Here is a 21,613-nt window from a genome sequence, read left to right as displayed (position 1 = left end):
TTTAAAAGAATGGAATAGATACGTATTTAAATTCCGTTTACTTGAAACTCTCATTACGTTGATTAAAAAAAAATTCGAATTTGCATAAATATCTATTATACGTTCTAATTATACGTTCAATATGACACGTAATCTTCGAAAGTTTTTTTTTTTTTTTGAACTTTCATAATCGAATCATGATAGAATAATAGAAAAATTATTCTCTACGTAACAGTAAACGTAAACGGTTTAACAATGAACGTGTCATAAGAGGGAGAGAAAAATTTACGAATTATCCCAACATCAAAAACAACTGCAACAAAGCCAATACGACGTTCTTACGACTTCAAAGTTATTAAAAAATTCCAGCAACACCCATAACCCATCCACCACACTGGCTCGTGAAACGGGCCACAGCCAATTACAAGAGCTCGTTCCACTCGATAAGTGAAACCCTTCCAATTAACTCGTTCCATATTGCTCCTATGTTCTCTCCTCTCGAATACAATAGAGGAGGCGTGAAGAAGAATTTCGTCTGACGAAATGAATGACATTGATCCAATCCGCCGGATCTTCGAAAGGAAGGAAGGGTCGAAACGTGGAGAGGAGAGGTCGAAGGTAGCGAAAGGTAGTGGTGGTGGTGGTGGATCCGTTGTTTGACATTGATCGTCGTTGGTGGTCGTTGGTCGCCTCGACGACATCCACTTGTATAATATATCCCTCGTTACGCATCAGACACATTGTCACCTTTTTCCAAGTGTCGTTTATCCGTGTGTGTGTCGAATCGGTTGTGCAGGTGAGACAACGTGCCGCCGCTTACACGGACAACTCGGGCTGATTTAAAAGCTGTCACATGCAACATCTGCCAATGCACACGCACCACTCAAGGTTGACGATCCCCACCGGCAACCGCGGCTTCTTCAATAGTTATAATTTACTATAAAACGGCAAAACGGCCACGGTACCTTTAGAATTTTCACGCCTGGCGTGGCCACGTGCACTCGACGTAGCTTGTATACACTTTATATATATATATATATATATATATATATATATATATATATACACACACACGGTGTATACATCCGAGATCGGAATCGGGAAGGCTGTTAATCGACAACGCGCCGATATTTCGGGCATTGACACGTGACAATGCGACGAACACTCGTGATCCTGTTCTGGATAAGTTGTTGCAGCCACGCGTTACCGCGAGTGGTGAGTCCTCTCGTCTAATTAATTTTATTTCGATCGTGATATAGATCGCTTGTAGGTGTATGGCCGGAGATAGGCAGGTTAGAGAGAATAAAGTTATTTTTCGTGTTAATTTATCGGTATTTATTATTCGAATAATCGCTGAACACGAGCTATTTAAGTAATAAGTAATATTTTATGTTTAGAATTTATAATTGATTAATAATTGATCAATTTGTTTAATCGTATTCGTAAAAATGACATTGATCATGTAAATATTCGAAAGTTTCATGATTATTTTATTTTTCAAATTAATTGGATGTCTAAGTGAATATTAATATATTAATATTTTGTTATTTGTGAAATTTTATACAATTTATATTTTTTATAAATTATTAGTATATATTTTTTCAACATCACATAAGTTAATACAATAATGATGTCGTCGAATTCATAAGAAATAAAATGATTTTATTATTATTAAATTTAAAAATTAATGATCGATTATTATTTAATTAATATTAAAATTATATTACAATTATTGTTGTGTATTTTTAAATCTCTAAAAGTTGAGTACAAAAAAGTATTTATTGATTATATTATTCATAAATACGATAAATTATGTCCTCTATAGATGATATAAAAAATGGAAGACGAATTTTAATAAAAGTAGTGATATTAATATTTTAAATCATACGATGAATAAATGCCAAAAATTGTTATTTGAATTTACATGTTTCATAAAATTGGAATCAGAATATTATTAGAAATAAAATTTATATGATATTAATATAATAAAAGGGTGGAACGAAATATAGGGGTAAAATTCCTTTCATGCTATTTATGACTTCTAATACAGGCCAAAGATTGCCTTCTGCAATGATATTTATGTTGATCTGATTTTTATCAACAAATTCTTTTAAAGTGTCGTGAATAACTTAAGAATTACTAAAATTTAATAAATTTTTATTTACCAATAATATAATATTTGTTTTTAGCAAATAATATTCTTTACAATCTATAAAAAATAAACTTCTGATAAAGAAATTTAAACTAGATATGAATAAAAAAGATAGATAAGTATTTGAAAATAAAATAGATTAAAGAATCATTAAATAAATGAATTATAAGTATCAACAAATCAAAAATAATTTCAAAAATTATTATATAAAAAATGGTATGTGAATATATTTAATATGTAAAAATTGCAGAATATTTAGAAAAATTTTTCTTGTTAAGCATATAATAAAATATTATGATTTTTGCTTATAGCAAAAATGACTCCATCCTCTTCAATAGTTCATTCTCAATTCACTTCCAGATTTAATTCCTAGATATCTCAGAAACAATTCATCTAAAATTTTTCTATTTATCTTAAATTTAACACGAAACAATCACAATAATATTAAATAAAATACAATTATGCGATTCGATTCTACAATAATTATTTCATTTTTTATTTAGATAACAAAAGATAAGGAAAAGAATCTATCAGCGTTAAACGTTACGAGCAGGGAGATAGATAATCTGAAATCGATAGATGAAGTCTCTTACATCGATTTCGATCCAATTTCTTCGATTCCGCCAAAGAAACCGAACGTCTGCAACAACTGTGGTAATTAATAAAAACGATCAACTATGAAACATGATTACTCCCACTCTTCTGAAACTGTCATCTTGAAAATAACGAGTGAAAGAGTCTATAGCTACTTTCATTAAGCTCTTTATTAATTATTATAATATTGTGCAACAGTAAAAATGAACAAAAAATTTTTTTAAATAAAAAATGTATAATAATAATAATTATAATATAAATTATAATGATATAATGATTTAATTGAATTTTTTTAGATTGATTATTATTAATCAAATTTATAAATTAAATATTATTAATAAAAATTCTATATTTATTGTAATATATATAATGAAAAGTTCATTTTTATATTGTTTAAAAAAAATGATATTTAAAATTTGTCTATTTTAATTTAATTAAAATAGAAAGAAATTGTTATGAAAATTATTTAAATTTTTATTGCAATATACACAGCATTCTAATTTAAATTCATGTTCATTCATGTTCAATTTGCATGAACAATTCATTTTCATATTACATTGAAGAAAATATCGCTTAAAATTTATTTTAAACACATATGAACAGAACAAATATAAAAAGTTATTTTAGAATATAATAAATAATGAAAGTTAAATTTTAAAAATCTTTGAGAAAAATATAATATTTTATCTATGTTAACAATATTTACGTATAATATTTACGTATCTATTTTAGTCTGTGGCATAGGGCGGAAAACAAGAATCATAGGTGGAAACGTAACAAGCGTTTATGAGTATCCCTGGATTGTTAGCATGTTTAAGGAAAATGCATTTTATTGCGCTGGCAGTTTAATCACGCGAAAACATGTACTCACGGCTGCTCACTGTTTGCAAGGGTGAGTATCGACATACAAAATGTCGTATATTCTATTTATAAATAGAATATTCAATTCTTTATTCAATTTTTTATCGAGTAATAAAATAAAAAATATAAATAAATAGAATTTTTTAAATTTGAACGTATTAAAGCACTATTTTGAAATAAATGATTCACCGTACTTTTATTTTATTTTATTTATTATTAGATGCCGATTTGAAAATCCATATACTGAAAATGATGATAACTATTGTGAGTTATTGATAACATTCAAAAGAAAAAATTTAATAAAATTTCATCAAATGAAATTATATAATTATTTATTTTTCACAAATTTTAAAGTATTTTCTAATTTCTCTGCTCTGAATTTTTCACAAGCAATATTCTGGACACACGTTTTGATCTTTATTAATCCACTTATAATAATTAAATCAAGCGTATCTAAAAAGATTTAAAGCTTTCAATTTCCTTTCTTTGTCTGTAACGATAAATCTACAAATTTACACAAGTTATTCATCCAAATAATTTATTAACTTTTCTTCTGTACACATTATTTATCTTTGTTTATCACTTCAGCTATTTGAAATTGAAATTGAAATAATCACATCATTTAAACGAATTATTTGTTTTTAATAATTTTAAACTCGATAGAAAAATTGTAATTTTCACAAAAATATTTCTAAAACAATTTTCTAATAAATTTCAGATTCGACAAAAGAACGATTAAACTTATCTTAGCGGACAATGATAGAACAAAAGTAGACAAGAATGCTATAATTCGTCGTATCAAATCGGTTATTATACACGAAAATTTTAATAAATACAGCAAATACAACAACGATATAGCCATTATCGAAATGGATCGACCAGTGAATGTGAATGGCATTGTGCGAACCGCCTGTTTGCCCAAAGACAGTGAGTTATTACGATAAATAGCGTAATAAGTCAATGACGTGCAATAAAATATATATCTCATTCATGAATGAACGATTTAATTTAAAGAAATATATAAAAAATAACTAACTAATTTTTCGCGCTTTATTTAAAAAGTCAAATGTTTTTTTTTAATAATTCGAATTTTAATAATAACATATTTACAGTTACATATTTTATAGATATTCTATGGATATTATTTATTCATTTTAATAATATTTCTTTTAAAAAAAAATATCGTGTGTTTTAAAACAAGAAAAGGATCGTGAAAATTATAAAATGGAATACAATTTTGCAGAAGCTGTCGATTATACTGGAACGACAGCTACGGCAGTTGGTTGGGGTCAAACGGGGGAATATGAACCTGTGAGCAATAAATTGAGAATAGTCAATCTCCCAATTTTGTCCAAGGAGGAATGCGATCAAGCTGGTTACTACAAACATATGATCACCGAAAATATGTTCTGCGCGGGATATTTGAAGGGTGAATTCGACGCTTGCTTCGTAAGAGAACAATCAATCTTGTATAAAAATATCTATCTTTTGTAACAACATCTCAATGTTGTTTTAATGTGATTATGAATTTGAACTTTTGATCGCAATAATATTAATTTGTAATCCTTGTAATTCAAACATTTCATTATTCTACTTCATAAAAATTAATCACAACATTACATTATTTTTAGGGCGACAGTGGTGGCCCTCTCCATGTGAAGAACACGTTTGGATATATGGAAGTAATAGGTATTCATCGATCTTTATGATTTATAATTACATTTATTTAAATTCTTTCTATTTTGTTATTATTGATAACTAATAATAGTTCTATGGTATTAACGTGAGAAAATATTTTTGATTATTGCTACATATTTCTTTTCAGGTATTATTTCATGGGGTCGTGGTTGCGGAAGACCAAAATATCCGGGAGTTTATACAAAAATAACAAATTATCTCGAATGGGTGGAAGATCATCTACACGAGGAATGTATGTGTCCGCCATCGTCACAGAGATATTAACTTTTTTACATCAAAAATTTTATGCTTAAGATAAAGTAAGATAATATGATCACACACACACCTTTCGAACGTCAATCTTTCGTTACGTAACACTTTTAATTCCATTGAGATAATCGATGCAACAATACGATCAGTATTATCAGTATATTCCATATAGTTGATAGGTTAATTTTATTGTTGTACGTTTATAAATATTTACGCGGATTGTTTTATTGTTACTTGACAAATCTGATCTTGTGTAAATAATTGTTGTTGAATTTGATAGAAGATATCATAGTTTATCATGTTAATTTATTGCAATTTTTAGTAGATACAATTGCATATAGCTGAGGTGATCTAGTCCAGTGTACATATATAATCGAAGTTCCGATTTTCTGTGATGTCCCGCGTTTTTCTGTTCTCAAACGATTGTTGAATAAAGAATTTGCGTCCATCTTGATATTATTATCATTGAAGCCTTTCACTTATATTTGGTAATTGTACGAACAATAACGAAAAAGTTGTAAAAAGACGGATTTAAAGTTGCAAAGAAGCTGTAAGATAATTATTACATGATAAAAGAGAAAGTTACAGGTAAAACTTTTACCTTGGATTCGCAAATACTTTGATAAAAACAGATGGTAAAAAATAATATCGAATATCATAATTTTGAAACTTGTGAAACTTTCTTTCTCTTGTTTTTAATTTTTTAAATTTACAACTCGGGTTATTCATTTTTTTTCATCTCTTTAAACCTTTTCTTATATCACTGTAATACATTTGTAATATTTTTTCATCATAATTCATAATGTAAATGATAAATCGAAAAATAAAAATATTTGAATTATCATAAAAGAAAATAATCAATGCAGAAAATTAGAAAAATAATCCTAACAATAATTTATATAAATAATCAAAAAATTTCGATTAAAAATCATTTTTCCATGATATACGTATCTTTGCAATAAAATTTTGCAATAAAAAAAAAATAATTAAACCGTTAGAAAAATATTTCTACGAATAAAAAATCGCAATAATTGAAAAATTCCATTTTTCTCTAAAATTTCTCGATCTCGTTTACTGATTAATTATGAAAAAAAAAAAAGTGCAGGTTACGAGTAAAACCGGTAAAATCTAACGGTCGAGGAAACATGACTGAAAGAAAAGTCGGACTTCGTAACGAAATAGATAAAAGTTAGATAAAAGATAGTCCTCGATCAAGATGAATTGATAATAATGGAAACTGGGTCAGCGGTCAGAAACGTTTTGCTTTCAACGATGAATGTGGGTTAGTGAAACCTCCAGACCGTTACCAACGACTCCTAATTCTTCCCAAAATAAAACAGAAATGGCAATCGAATTTATTGTGTAAAAATAACTCAAGGAATATCTTGTTACATTATATAACGTAAAAATTAAGATAATAAATAATAATAAAAAAAATATTGTGCATATATTTAACATATATTTATACATGTATGAAATATTAAAATACGATGTAAATAATATAATATATCTTTTGATTGTTAATAATAAATAGTAAACATATTTTTAGAAAATTTTTACTATTTTTCTAAAAATATTTTATAATTATACAATAAAGGTAATTCTTTCTATTAATATTTTTTGGATTTTAATAATAGTAAAGAAACTAATAATATGTTATTAGTTAATTAATTAGAATTTTTAATATTTTTAAAAATTAGTAAAAATGTTTCAAAGGAATTTTCCATTCCTTCAATACTTTTGTCTTCTCAAAATGTAAATTCGTGAATTAATTTTAAAGTAAAATTATCAACCTGCGGTATAAAGCTCGAAATTTTGGAGAAAATTTAATTTAAAAGTCTTTGAACAAACGGCAATCATTAATCGAATTCGTTGCCAGTTGAAATGCTAAGAACAATCTTAATGGCAATTCTTAGAAAGAAAAATTTCTTATTGTGAGTCGTAAAAAGGCACACGATCAGAGGACACGAAAGAAGTAACCGTAAAAATTGACGATGAGCGGAGAACTTTTTTAATAAAAATCTTTCCATGGCAAAACTCGTATTTCTCGCCTCGTGATTTCATTTGTCAAGGATGGAGACACGTCCACGTTTGGTCGGTCGCTAAAAGAGAAATTTTTTGAAAGGATAAATCGAAAGCGTGCCTCCTTTATCTGGTTAAGATGGGGTGTATCGAATCGGTGTAATAAAAGTAACGTTCACGATGGAAAGATTTCGTATTCGAGATCATTTCGAAAAGATATTTTCATCGTATTCGATTTGATCATTGAAAATGTTAGGAATCCTCTTTTTGGTATCCAATAATCTCAATTTTCATGCGGAAAAAGCATTTCTGGAATTCTCAATTTCTATCATTGGAAAAACGATCGATTAATCGTTGAATATGTTCCAAGTTTCTCTAACATTTACCAACGTTAAAACGATTCCATATCCTCTACTAAAGAGAATAATTACCATTGGAATATCAAACAGTTGCAAATTGAAGCTTATTTGCAAAATTAAATGCAAAATTCAATATACATTAATACATTGGGATTGTAATATTTGATAATCTAATTTTTTCATTCTGTTAATTTTCAAAATTTCATTGATTTATAAAACGTAAAATTTTTAAACAATTTTATATTCAATTTTATATTCTTTTCTCAGAATTAAATTTTTTACAAGAAGAAAATCTTTTATTTCTAAATGAATATATATATAAAAGATATCATATTTATTCCTAACCTCACTTTTTTGTTATTAATCTTAATAAGCTTGGAATTGTAATATTTAACGCAGTAAAATTATAATATTCAAGAAAAAAGTTGATAGCATTAAAATTGTAATACTTAAAGAAACAACAATCATAAAATATCACTTATGAACGAAACAAAATGTTTCTTTTTTTAACCAAACAATAAAATCATGTAATCATTACAGCATTCACATAAATATTATTTAACTGAATCCAAATACATTAAATTTCGTATTAGCATCACTTTCACTACATGGCTACAAAAAACTTGGCAATAAAATAATAAATAAAATAAACAATAGTCTCGTTGAAAAAAAAAGAATACACAGTGCTACAAATTCCTTTTTTTTTTGCTACAAGAAATCAAAACTTTCAAATTCTCAATAATTGTAAAAAATGAAAATTAAAACCAACCTGACCGACGATCGAAAAAATATTAGGAAATGGAATGGATCGAATGGAGGATCTGGACAGTGGCGTGACACGAATCTACGCGGCCACGTCCATCTTGCCAATTTCGAAACGAGAGGATCATCGTAGCGATCGGCTTAGCATACTGAATGGGAAGAGCAACAGGACATAGTGAAAGAACTTTCTTCGCGAGCGAGGAACGCTCGTTGTTGGTCTTGCTCGGTCAGTCCGATGTCTTCGTGGAAGAGCGGTGAAAGCGTCTGCACCACGTCCGTCGATCCTCTACAGCCTCTCGAACGGATCTAGAGAACTAGTGAAGGAAGGAAGAGGGAAGAAGAAGAAGAAGAGAGAAGAATATCGGGTAGTGGAAGGTGTGTTGGCGCGCGAGAATATAGAATGCGCGATCATGAAAAATTCCGTGAAAATCTCGAGTGTCTAGGAAGTTTGGCCGGCGAATGGGAAAATCTGGCGTGACATTCCTCCGCAATCAGACTGCCGGAAGATGTTTCGAGGCACGATATCGCGGGAAACGTGGACTCTTGCCTTGCTCTTGTTTCTTTTCGCTCACGTGGCTTGTCTGGATGTTAAACCTCTGCGTAATAATTCTTTCACTACCTCGAATTATGGTGTAAGTACAATTGGACACAAGTGAAATTGGTATTTTGGCATTCTCCTCTTTTGCAAAGTGATGTTTTAAACGAGTGATGTTATGCAGTGGATAATTAAATCTCTTTTCGATACAGAAAAATTCGTATGTAATGTATCCTTATTCTTGATAAAAAAAAATTGCTTTGGTCGAGGAATTTTTCTTTTTTTCTTTTTTGGAGTGGTAATTTTTCAGATAAGATAATTATTGCAAGTATTTAAAAATTATATTTTGACTGGAGAGATTATTTCTTTCGCGAATATCTCGTTTAGAATAATGAAACGGTTCGTTATTTCGTTATCCCTTATTTTATATGAATAATTTAGAGGATTTGTTGGTTGTGTAGATTGGAATTTTTTAACGAGACGAGCCTTGACCCATAATTCGAATCATGGTCACTTTCTCTGACGGCTTCTTATTGCTTATTTGCAATGGAAAGTGAGCGTACGGCTTGAAGAGTGATCGATGTGTTTCTTTCAGACGACGAATTCGACCCGTTATCGAAAGGGCAAGTTCTTGTTTGATGAATTGTTCGGCCTTGACATAAGTAGCAGCGTGGACGACGATGATGTTGTATCAAGGAATTGTACATGCGGTAAGATTTATGTTAACAAGTAGATGAGTGAATTCCTCTTCTCTTTTATTTTCTACTTGCAAGAAAATAAATTTAAAATAATTGCAGAGCATAAATATTTATTAACATTGAAAGTATTGCTCGAATTATAGTTAATTTGTCAATATATTTAGAGTGAGATTATAATATAAATAAGTAATTTTTATAAAATTTTGTAACAGTTTTTGATATTGAAATAACAAGAACATTAAAATTGCTATCTTTTTTATTATTATTATTATTATTTTATTTTTTTCATTTTAATTACTAAAATTTTCCATTTCAAATTTTGAAAATTCGAATTAAATATTTTGGATTTTATTAGAAATATAATTTTCTATTTTTAATTTTATTATATATTATTTTCTTATATCTGAAAATGACACGTTTCATTTATCTTACGTAAAAGAATATATTCATCCTGGATGTGATTCAAAATATTATTATATTTTTTTCTCTTCCGCAAACGAAAAGCATATTTATTAGTTTATTTAGTAGAAAATAAAATATGCTATTTTACCACGTTTTTTCCCATGGAAAGTAATAAATGTTTAGTTTTGATTGCCTCCAAACAGAAGAATATTTTAGTCGTTTGTAATGAAAATTTAAAATGTTCGAATGTACACGGTAGCACGTTTCATTTAAATGTGACTCTTTTTTCCAATGAAAGAGTGAAATTGATTAGTTTTCGCCTCAAACGTTCAAATACGATTTCTTTCAAATAGGGAAATAAATTATTTGTCGCGCCAAAGTCAAAACATATCATTATTCGTAATAAAAGAATGTGAAATTTGTTTCTTGGATAATCGAAATATAATTACTTTTCATAAATATGAAGGTAAATGTGAATAAATACAAATATGACGAATGACACGTGCCACTTTCGATTTATTTTGATGAATTTATTGTGTCCTGAATTTTCCAGAAATTGTATGTATTTACGATAACAAAGAATATTTTTCCGATAATTTTTTACACCAATTTATGAGTCACAATCTGATATAAATTTTTAACAGGAATTATCCAAACTATATTTGAAACGCATCAACTCTACATAAATATGCAGAATTTTATTCATAATATACGTATAATTTACATAATATATACATATACAATGATTCCAATTTTGTCAACTTTTCAAAAACTCTATATTTCAAATATCCAACTCGTGGTACCACGCATTACAACTTGATTACAAAATTATTGTATACGAGATATCGAATTTTTAATAAATCTAAACTCATAGAATGAAGAATTATAATTTATAGAATTTTCGAAAAGTTCGAATCAAAAATTCATTGACAAAAAGATTTATTATTGAATCAAATTCTCAATTAAAATTAATCTCAAACCTTGTACCAGTACCTTTATATTAAAAATTTCACTTGCAACAACCTAATAACACATTCAGTCACATTCAGAGAGAGAGAACCAGAAAGTTGAGAAATTCTGCTCCATACTCTACTTACATTCACAACCACGTGCAATAAAATGATCAAGTTCAATGCTCGAAACCGCACAGATCGCAGATCGATTCGTTTTCCAATTGCAAGATAAGAAAAGATAAACTGGTTTTAAACGAAGTTTTCACCTGCGTTTAATTCCACTTGACGGTGGGATAGAAAAAAGAAGAGGAAGAAAAAAAAAAAAAAGGAAAAAAAAAATACACGAACTAATTTCCATCGTACTCGTTACTCGTTTCTCTTTCTCTTCCACAGCGTGGAACGAAAGTGCGATCGAAAAATCACTTTCCCCCCATACCACTTTGCAAACTTATTACATCACGTGACGGAATTTACACTTGACCACGTCGGCCAAGTGTAATAACGTCAGTCAATACGTATGATCGCGCGCTACCTACCGATGTAACAGTCCACGGTAGAAAGCGTCGTTGAGTGCTTCCGGCTCCTCTAGCGACGATGTCACGTAACGGGCAACAATGATGGAGGAATTGCTTTCAGAATGCGGTATATCGAATCAGGAGGATCGAATCGTCGGTGGACGACCGACAATCCCGAATAAATACCCGTGGGTGGCGAGGCTCGTGTACGAGGGTCGTTTCCATTGCGGAGCCAGTCTCGTTACCAATGATTACGTTATTACCGCTGCTCACTGTGTACGAAGGTAAGATTTTCGTTTCGAAGAAGATTTTCATCAGTTGCATCAATTTTCAATTTTTTTTTAAGGTAATTTTTCTGATTTGCACTTTTGTTCGGTGAAAATTAAATTTTATTAGCGTGCAAGAGTTTACGAAAGAATTTTTAGGTTATTATGTTATTATCATGTAAACATGATACATGATGTATTTTTGTATTATCCAATTTGTAATTATTAAATGAAACGTAAAACATCAAAAAATGCTTTGTTAGAAAATAAATAGTAAATATATAATGGATACGTGATCAAATGACTGAATGTAAATATATAATTGTTATTAAAATAATTGACAGTTATATTATTATTATGTATGTAACATGTCAACTTAAATATTATCGAATTTGAAATGAATTTTAGTTTATTATCATTTTCTTTCTGCAGAATTTTTTATTAAGAAAAAAAATTTACTACTTACTAAGTAAATAGAATGCTTAGGTAGCAGTAATGCAGGGAATGTTGCAACGAAAGCATTTTAATGTTTCCATTATTTCTCTTTGTGTATTCTACTTTTATGCAAAATAGTTAAATCAAGTGATATTTATTAATTTATTGTAAATATCTAATAAAATCATTTATAATCAAAAATTATATATATATTCCTTGTATTATTGTATAATACAATAAATATGTATTAAATTATTTATATTTAATAATTATATGAATTAGAATACGATATATATAAAATAAATAATACCAATATTTTGTTATAAGGAATTATTAAATTTATCAAATTATTAAAATATATTAAATTTTGAATTATTTTTCAGATTAAAACGTTCAAAAATACGTATAATATTGGGTGATTACGATCAATACGTGAATACCGATGGAAAAGCTATAATGAGAGCAGTGAGTGCTATAATTCGTCACAAAAATTTCGACATGAATTCGTATAATCATGACGTTGCTTTGCTGAAACTTCGAAAATCTGTGAAATTTTCCAAACGTGTCAAACCAATATGTTTACCTCAAAAAGGTAATTAACAATAAATATTATCTCAAATATGCCAATGAAAATTTTTGAAATTCTATTTTTACAATTTTTTTCTACAAATAATATCTTATATTTTGTAAAATTTTAAATCTTTTATGAATTTCATTATCACAATTGAATAATCATGAAAAATTTATTAAAATTAAATATTGTTATTTTCAAACAAATTGATATTAGAATAAATAATTTTATTTAAAAAAGACAAAAATTTATTCTATTCAAGAGATCCTATTACACTAAAAACGATTAATTAAAAATACATTTACTAATCTTCGCTTCATAAAAAGAACAAAAATTTATTTTTCTCTAATAAAATGAATTTAAATAGCGAAAATATTTGCAGGTAGCGATCCAGCTGGTAAAGAAGGTACCGTAGTAGGCTGGGGTCGGACAGCGGAAGGTGGTATGTTGGCTGGACAAGTCCACGAGGTTCAAGTACCCATATTAAGTTTAATACAGTGTCGTAAAATGAAGTATCGAGCTAATCGAATCACGGATAATATGATATGCGCTGGTCGAGGAAGTCAAGATTCTTGTCAGGGTGATAGTGGCGGACCTCTTCTCGTGCAGGAAGGCGATAGACTCGAAATAGTTGGTAAGAAATAAATATCGTTTAACATTCAAGTTATCAAGTTATTCAAAAAAATTTCTATTCTTTTTATTCGTTTATTTTTTCTTCATAAAAAAAATAATTAAATAAAATACAAATTCACTGTGTAGATTAAAAATTGATATACGATTAAATAAATATTAAAGAAATAAATAAACTTTTGAATATTAAATAATTGTAAACTAGTAGTTTTTAAACTATTGAAAATTAATATAGTTTATCTTTTTGAGATGTAAAAGAATAACAAATTTTTATTTTTAAAAATCATATTTTTATAAGAATATTGTATTATTATTATTTTTAATTTTTATTTCTTCTGAATATAGGAATAGTTTCTTGGGGTGTTGGATGCGGAAGACCAGGATATCCTGGAGTTTACACAAGAGTATCTAGGTACCTGAATTGGATTAACACAAACATGAAACAAGGGTGTATATGTACAAATTAAAAAGAATCGATAGATTATTTAAAATGATATTTCCATAAAAAAATCTACAAAATGGAAAATCTTTTAGTACTAATTTAATTTAATGACAATATTTTATATTATAATTCAAATTATTTATTAGTCCAATCATGTTGTGTTGAGAGTGTTTTGATTTTATTATTTGATAAAATATAAAAGTCAACACAAAATAAGAATTATTTATTACTTTATAATTATTGAAAATTATTATAATTTTATTAATTAGTCAAATATATTAGAAAAGTAAATTAAATGTATTTAAAAATCTCATGGCTAAATGATAATATAAAATAAGAAACTGCTACAAATTAATTTAATGTATATAATATATTTAATGGTAATTAAATAATTAGAAAATTAAAATAATTAGATTATATTATGTTAACAATAAGTATAAATAGTCATAATTGTAAAGAATATTTTGTTATTTTTAGAATATATATTCATTGTACATAATTTATTAATAAATTATAACGTTAGAATAATTATTATCATAGCAGAGAAAAATAAATAAAGTCGTATGTTGTAAATTAAAAAATAATCTACTAAAAATAAATCCATAAATTTTTAAAAATTTAATAGAAAACAAATAAAAAAACAAATTTCAATTAGTAAAACATTTATACTTTATACATTAGAAATACTTTACAAATAAAGTTTTCTTTTTCTATTTTGCAAACGAATAATAACAATAAATAGTCTTTTTTTATTCTGTAAAATACAGATATTGCTTTCACATTTGTAAAACATCTGTAAAAATTTACAACATGTAGAAAATGTATTGTATAATTCGAACTGTACTCGTATCGTCCCTTTTGTTGCGTGAATGGCAACCAAACGTACTTGGAATAATGATCAGTAACGGTTTTCTGTCGAACCACGATTAAATTAATGAAGCTAATACAAAACCAAGACGACAGTATGTGCATTCGTGCATATGTAACATTTCAATCTTTGCATTCAATGCTTTACATTTTTCATATAAAATATAATATATCCGATATAACACTGACTCATCATTCAAAAATAAATTTCCTTTCGATCCATTAAAACTAGCTCCCTTCTCTTTATCTTTCTCGCATTCCTTGATATTCCAAATATGACGTTATTCAACAACTATTTATAAAAGATCATTGTCAGAGAAAAAAAATATATATATAAATAAACAAACAAATAAAAACTAATTCTGAAATCCGAAAGAACTTTTGTTCCTTCCACACTGGTCGGGACTAAAAATAAACGGTCAAGAAGCCGTATCATAATTTAGTCGAAAGTGGAAAAACCAGACTATAATAGCCTAGTCACTATCTCGAATAGATATAATATTAGTGCAAAATGCTTGATATTGAACAAATGACGCATGACAAATTTGTGTATAATAAGAGTTTTCGTTACAATATGATGTGTAGTTGTAATGTCTTTTCCCTTGGAATTTGAATAATATATTCGTAACACTGATTTTCGGGCGTGTCGTAAAGTAATTATAAATATGCAAAAAAGAAATATATTTATATATTTTGATAAACTGTAAATAATATATAGATTATATTAAGTGATATATTGTTACAATTGTTATCTAAAATAAATCGATAAGATTTCTTTTCAAGCGACTATTTATCACGAAAAATATACATATTATTATTATACAATTTATTTAATATAATAATACAATATATATATATATCATTAATATGAGAATCAAAAATAGCAAATTTTCAATTGAAAAAGCACATGCATTATAAATAATTAAATATAAAATTAGATCGATTCAAACGATTCATTTCTAAATTAAATTACGATATCAAAAAATACTTAAACGCATTCAAATGCATATAAAAAAAAAAAAAAAAAAAAAAAAAAAAAAAAGATCGAAACTGCAATGATCGTTGAAACCTAGCGTGACCCTGATGAAGGTCAATAACAGTCACCCGTAATTCGACCCTGAACGTGAACCCGAACTGGTCAGGTACTGTCCAGTCGCCGACCAGTCGTGTCCTCCTTCTCTTCTGGAATAGCAATCACCTTCCTCGAAGTGAGTCGTCCTCAGTTGCCGTGGGACACTGGCGATAGCAACTCCCCAGCCAGGGATATGTTCGTAACTCGTTCCTGACAGTGCCCGCGCGGCGGATCCTTCATCAACAGAGAGAGAATCCTTTCTGTGGAACGTGTTCAACTTCGCACGGATAATAAACGCGGGCAGAATTTGATCGACGGAAAATGAGGTTCTCCCCGTGCATTGGATTACTAGTGGTCCTGGGTCTGGCTTCAACAAGTTGTCAAGTAAGATCATCTTTGCGGTAAAACTTATTTTTATCATAATATCAACGGTATCGTGAGAGGAGATGCAGATGTAAATGCAGAAATTTGCAGGATATTATCATTTAATTATGGGATGATCATTGAGATTGTTTTAGGGATAATTGAGGAGTAATTTTATTAAATAATTGGGGAATAATTATTGAATTTGTAAAAATGTTTTCTGTCTCGAGATTTTGAATTGTTTTTTAAAAAGTAATTTAAATTGGAACGTGATGTAATATGAATTAATTTTATTCTTTAAAAGAAACTTAATATTAATGTTAATTTTCAAATAAGTTAATGTACATATAGTTTATTTATTTATATTTTGTATTGAATCGATAATTGAAAATTTATTTAATGAATTTTTTTTAGGCAAGTACTATCGGTGAAAAGGTGAAAAACTTTTTTGGTATATTTGGTAACAAACCACCGTATGCTGTAGAAGCACCTGGACCATGTTACTGCAGTAAGTACAACTACATTTCTATTAATAATATCAAAAATAATAACTAATAATTATATGATGCATAATATGATGCAACAATTGTATCACCAAGATGATACAATATTTTGGAAATAATCTTTTTAATTTTCTCTAAATATTTAATTATTCATAATATTCATTATCATGTCATTTTTAATATCTTTAACATTTAAATTAATATTACTATCATATTATTCAATATTATTCAATATTAAAATGGACTTATTATTGCTAACTAAAAAACTATTATAATTATAACAATATTAATCACATAATAATTATTGAAGTATACTATACTATTTAACGGTATTATTTATAATCTTAATGAATCTTAGATTAAATTTTACATACGTATTGGCATTAACTTAACGCTACATGTTCTAAAACATTTGAACACTAAGCTCTAATATAACAGTCAATATTGCCAACTTATTATTATTATTTTATTTTTCGTTACCGTTAACTGCGACTCCTAGTTAAGAAAACCAGGTTGCTAACACGTTTAACTGTTCAAACTATTAGGCTGCGGCCTGCGAAACGAAGAAAGTCGAATAGTTGGTGGTCAAACGACTCGTATGAATGAATTCCCATGGATGGCCAGGCTTTCATATTTAAACAAATTCTATTGCGGTGGAACATTGATAAACGATCGATATGTACTCACTGCTGCTCATTGTGTCAAAGGGTAAGTATTAACCAAAACAGGCAATTAATCCTCTATATAATGGTATAACAAAATTTGCATATCCATGCATGTAATACATGTTTTTATAGTATTTTTCAAATTTAATTTGTTCTATTTTTTTTTTTATATTTTATTGACATTAAGTAATTTGTAATTTGTAATTAAGTCATCTCATAATCAATGTTGTTTTTGATAGAAAACAATAATAATTATTTTTAATTATTATGAGAAAATAATTTTTCTTTTCAATCAAAATAATATTTTTATTTAAAAGATTTTATATATGAGGTAAATAAAGAGAAATATAAATTTAATCAATAACAAACAAACAATTATAATATAATTCAATATAATGGATATAATATGTTAATATTAATTAATTTTTTTTTAATTGCTCACTTATCAAAATATTATCTATTTAATTCTTCTTAATTTTTCACTTGCAGCTATGACAATTCTTTCTTTTTATAATAAATGATTCTTTAAAACGATTATGAAATTAATTAATATTCAACTAATGACTATTATTATTCAAATTTATAAATCAGAAACTATAATTAGTTACGTAATTTTTTTACGTCAGAAACGAACAGAAAATTATCACTCATAGAGGTTAAAACAATTTATTATATATATAATAAACCAAGCAAAGAGTTTCGAATCTCTGGTTTAAATTACCAATGACAACTTAGTTCTCCAGAGAAGCATGATCAGCTTTCCTAGCCCCATTTTCAGGTTCATGTGGTTCATGATCAAGGTCACGTTCGGTGAGCATGACAGGTGCACCGAGAAAGGGGTTGAAACCAGATACGTGGTGAGAGTGTTAACCGGTGATTTCAGTTTCCTTAATTTCGACAACGACATTGCCCTGTTACGTCTTAACGAAAGAGTGCCCCTCAGCGATACCATAAGGCCTATATGTCTGCCATCAGTAAGAGGTGATTATTTCATTACTTCTATTATCACGTATGTAAATATTAAAGATGTTCATTCTGTCATACAGTCTGTCATATGTATATCATTCTGTAATAAATACTCGTGTAGAAATAGAGTATTAATATATTTATTTTTAAAAAATTTTAAAGGGAAAACAAATAAAAAAAAAAGTTTATTTATCAACAATTATAAGTATTGAAGTTTACATTAAGTGTGACTAAAATCATCTCACTTTAACTGCATTTCATTTAACTTAAACTATCTATAATTTGATATCTGAATTAAATCTTAATTGACATTTTTATATTTTTTCTAGAATGGATCTTTGAAAGATATTTATTAATATTGGATAATATTGAAATATATTTGAATATTAAAAATAATTAATTAATCAATAGATTGTAGATTTTTATATTTTTAAATAGATTTTCTGTAATACAGTTCATGAAAGAAATGTAATATGATATAATAATTCAAGAAGTAATACTGAAGTTTTAAATATATTTCAAAGATATTTTGTAATATCAAAGAACAATATTGTTCAATCTATAAATTAATTTTTTCAAATAGATAAGAGTATGAGATAAAAATATGAAACATTAAACTTTTAATTGTAGAAACGTTTTATAGCCATTTTCCTTTATTAATATTCATGCAATACGTACATCATTAATTCTAGAAATTAAAACAAATATAAAAATATAAATTAAAATTGATTTAATAAGTTATAATCAATTTTGTACTAAATAAAACAAGACAGAGATAGTGTGAAACATTTTTATCTCCATCTATCACACTCTATCAATGACATATTTTCTTAAAAATTTAATAAAATCCTGTAATATAAGTTCTATCTTATTAAATCCTCTTGAGTACAAACTTAAATCATTTAATAAATAAATCTCAAGCACTATTTTTTACACACCAATTTTTACCATTTCCTTCATTCACAAAAATATTAAACACTCGTATATTTGAATCTTATAACAATTCACTATTCCATCAAAACATCTAACATCTCGCACCAAATAACACCATCAAAAACGAAACGTCAAATAGCACACATATATAGATAGAAATTCTTAAAAACAATTAATCTATCGTTACAAACATTTCAATCATTCTTATTTATTGTTGCAAAATTAGAAATTGATCAATATACGGGTACCTAAAGAGAATTCAGCCACTTTCGATCAAAAACAATGAAACTGTGATGTACAAACAACTATTGGCAACAACTATTATCGAATTATTAAGTAATTCGTGGTATTCAAGCAAGGTGGCCAGATCCAGGTGAGAAGTAAGCAAATGGATAAACACCGGTGTGACAAGTGAAATGCAAAATAATTCTAAAAACTCTATGCATACCAATCGATATCGATGCATACCATTACCATTCCACCGCAATCTTCTCTTTCTCTTTCTTTCTTTCTTTTTTTTTTCCCTGCACATTTCTCTCCTCTCGTGTACATACGGGCCGTGTTAATGGGTTTCAGATAAGCAATATATCGGATCGAAGGCAATCGCGTCCGGCTGGGGTACGTTGTACGAGGACGGTAAGCCTTCTTGCCTGCTGCAGGAAGTCGAGGTACCGGTTATGAGCCTTCAGGATTGCCGTAACACAAGCTACAATCCACGCATGATTTCTGATAACATGATGTGCGCAGGATATCCCGATGGCCAGAAAGATTCTTGTCAGGTGAGCTTTAGCTCGGTGTTCAATTTAAAAAATTATGCTTAATACGCGTTAGACCGCTCGAAGAAGAATGTTCGACGAACGATTTTTCGTATGGGAAAGAAGAGAACTTAGAATTAAATTAAATTTTCTTTATCTATTTTTATTTATTTACAACTGATAATTGAAGATTAATAAATTAATTTTTTGTACGTAAAATTATTTACACATCATTTTGGCAAAACAGTTTTAACAAATATCGTGTTAAAAAGGAAAGAAAAGAAAAGAGAAGGAACAGATTATTTTTCCAATATTTTCCAAAAATATCGTACAGATGTTCTAGTTTCTACAGATTTTTTTCTTCCTTTTTTTTTTAGGGTGATAGTGGAGGACCACTCGTAACCGAACGTGAAGACAAGAAATATGAGCTTATAGGTATAGTATCCTGGGGAAATGGATGTGCTCGGCCAGGATATCCTGGTGTTTATACGAGAGTTACACGATACATAGACTGGATCATTTATCATTCTCGAGAGGGATGTTTCTGTGAACAGAATTAAGATCAATAATTGTTGTACACTACGATGTTCGAACCAATAGATTTCTCTGCTTTGTCGTTATCAATTATTATCACCGAAAAATTATCACGTTGAGAGAGATAAATAAGTTTGAAATATTATAATTCACGTGCACGCAAGGATAAAACGTTTGATTTCGTTACGAATATTAATTAACAATCGGATATTTCGCATGAAATATGTGTCGAATGTAAATGATATTCGATATCAAAAATTAAATTTGTTTTTCTGAATGAATGACTCAAATGGAGAGCATGAAGCTCAAAAATAATTTTAATTTACGTATATATTTACAAAATACTCAAATTTTTTTCATTTTTTTGTATATCATTTCTCATCTATTATTATTAATGATCATAAATTTATTCATTTTATTGTATTTTTTACAACAAATATAAAAATCACGATTTACAATATAAGTATAAGATCAATTGAAATAAAAGAATTACACGATCTGTTCAAACATAAGTGAAAATTTTTATCATTTTAAAGATCGAATAATATGCTCAATGATGAAATAGTCAATAAACATAAATTACATAAATTATGCAACGATAATTATACATAAACTTTTTATTTCATCCTAATAACGAAAAATTTAATTTAGTTTATCGAATAACTTAAATCATTTGTCATGTTTTACAATATTTTCTTTCATTAAACTCGAAATTTCACTAATTTTCTATACACGAAACATTTATCAATGTTATTTTCTATCAAGATTAATTATTTCATAGGAAATTAATCGCACACATTAACAAATCAAAATTAAGAAATTCGATCAAAAT

The 21,613-nt window shown here is 27.8% G+C and overlaps 2 protein-coding genes across 3 annotated transcripts in view; both read left to right on the top strand.

Annotated features, from left to right (window-relative positions):
• Window positions 1-5,987, top strand: part of LOC413274 (soluble guanylate cyclase 89Db-like) — a 31,735-nt gene extending 25,748 nt beyond the window's left edge. For both annotated transcript variants that reach the window (XM_026442929.1, XM_026442930.1), the window contains 6 exons: window positions 2,635-2,785; window positions 3,458-3,617; window positions 4,305-4,513; window positions 4,830-5,035; window positions 5,218-5,275; window positions 5,412-5,987. In XM_026442929.1, the coding sequence (XP_026298714.1) occupies window positions 2,635-2,785; window positions 3,458-3,617; window positions 4,305-4,513; window positions 4,830-5,035; window positions 5,218-5,275; window positions 5,412-5,548 (921 nt within the window). In that variant the 3' untranslated portion in view covers window positions 5,549-5,987. The remainder of the gene's footprint in view (window positions 1-2,634; window positions 2,786-3,457; window positions 3,618-4,304; window positions 4,514-4,829; window positions 5,036-5,217; window positions 5,276-5,411) is intronic.
• A 2,919-nt stretch (window positions 5,988-8,906) lies between these two features.
• Window positions 8,907-20,807, top strand: LOC113219006 (transmembrane protease serine 9-like). The gene is made up of 12 exons (XM_026442951.1): window positions 8,907-9,308; window positions 9,807-9,921; window positions 11,901-12,063; window positions 12,864-13,072; window positions 13,434-13,685; window positions 14,027-14,145; window positions 16,360-16,446; window positions 16,840-16,933; window positions 17,474-17,636; window positions 18,360-18,574; window positions 20,069-20,271; window positions 20,625-20,807. Exons 1-12 carry the CDS (start codon window positions 9,183-9,185, stop codon window positions 20,805-20,807), a joined length of 1,929 nt encoding a protein of 642 aa, XP_026298736.1. The 5' UTR covers window positions 8,907-9,182.
• Window positions 20,808-21,613: the final 806 nt, after the last annotated feature.

Source organism: Apis mellifera, linkage group LG9 (genome assembly GCF_003254395.2).
Source record: "Apis mellifera strain DH4 linkage group LG9, Amel_HAv3.1, whole genome shotgun sequence".
NCBI lineage: Eukaryota > Metazoa > Arthropoda > Insecta > Hymenoptera > Apidae > Apis > Apis mellifera.
The sequence above is the reverse complement of the archived record's forward strand: the minus strand, read 5'-3'. Positions and strand labels throughout refer to the sequence as shown.

What these genes read in the sequence shown, in the direction of transcription:
- LOC113219006 (XM_026442951.1), top strand. Translation starts at nt 9,183, where the DNA reads ATGTTTCGAGGCACGATATCGCGGGAAACGTGGACTCTTGCCTTGCTC. An exon ending in ACCTGGACCATGTTACTGCA is followed by an intron (nt 16,934 to 17,473) that starts GTAAGTACAACT and finishes TCAAACTATTAG; the next exon opens with GCTGCGGCCTGCGAAACGAA. An exon ending in GCCAGAAAGATTCTTGTCAG is followed by an intron (nt 20,272 to 20,624) that starts GTGAGCTTTAGC and finishes TTTTTTTTTTAG; the next exon opens with GGTGATAGTGGAGGACCACT.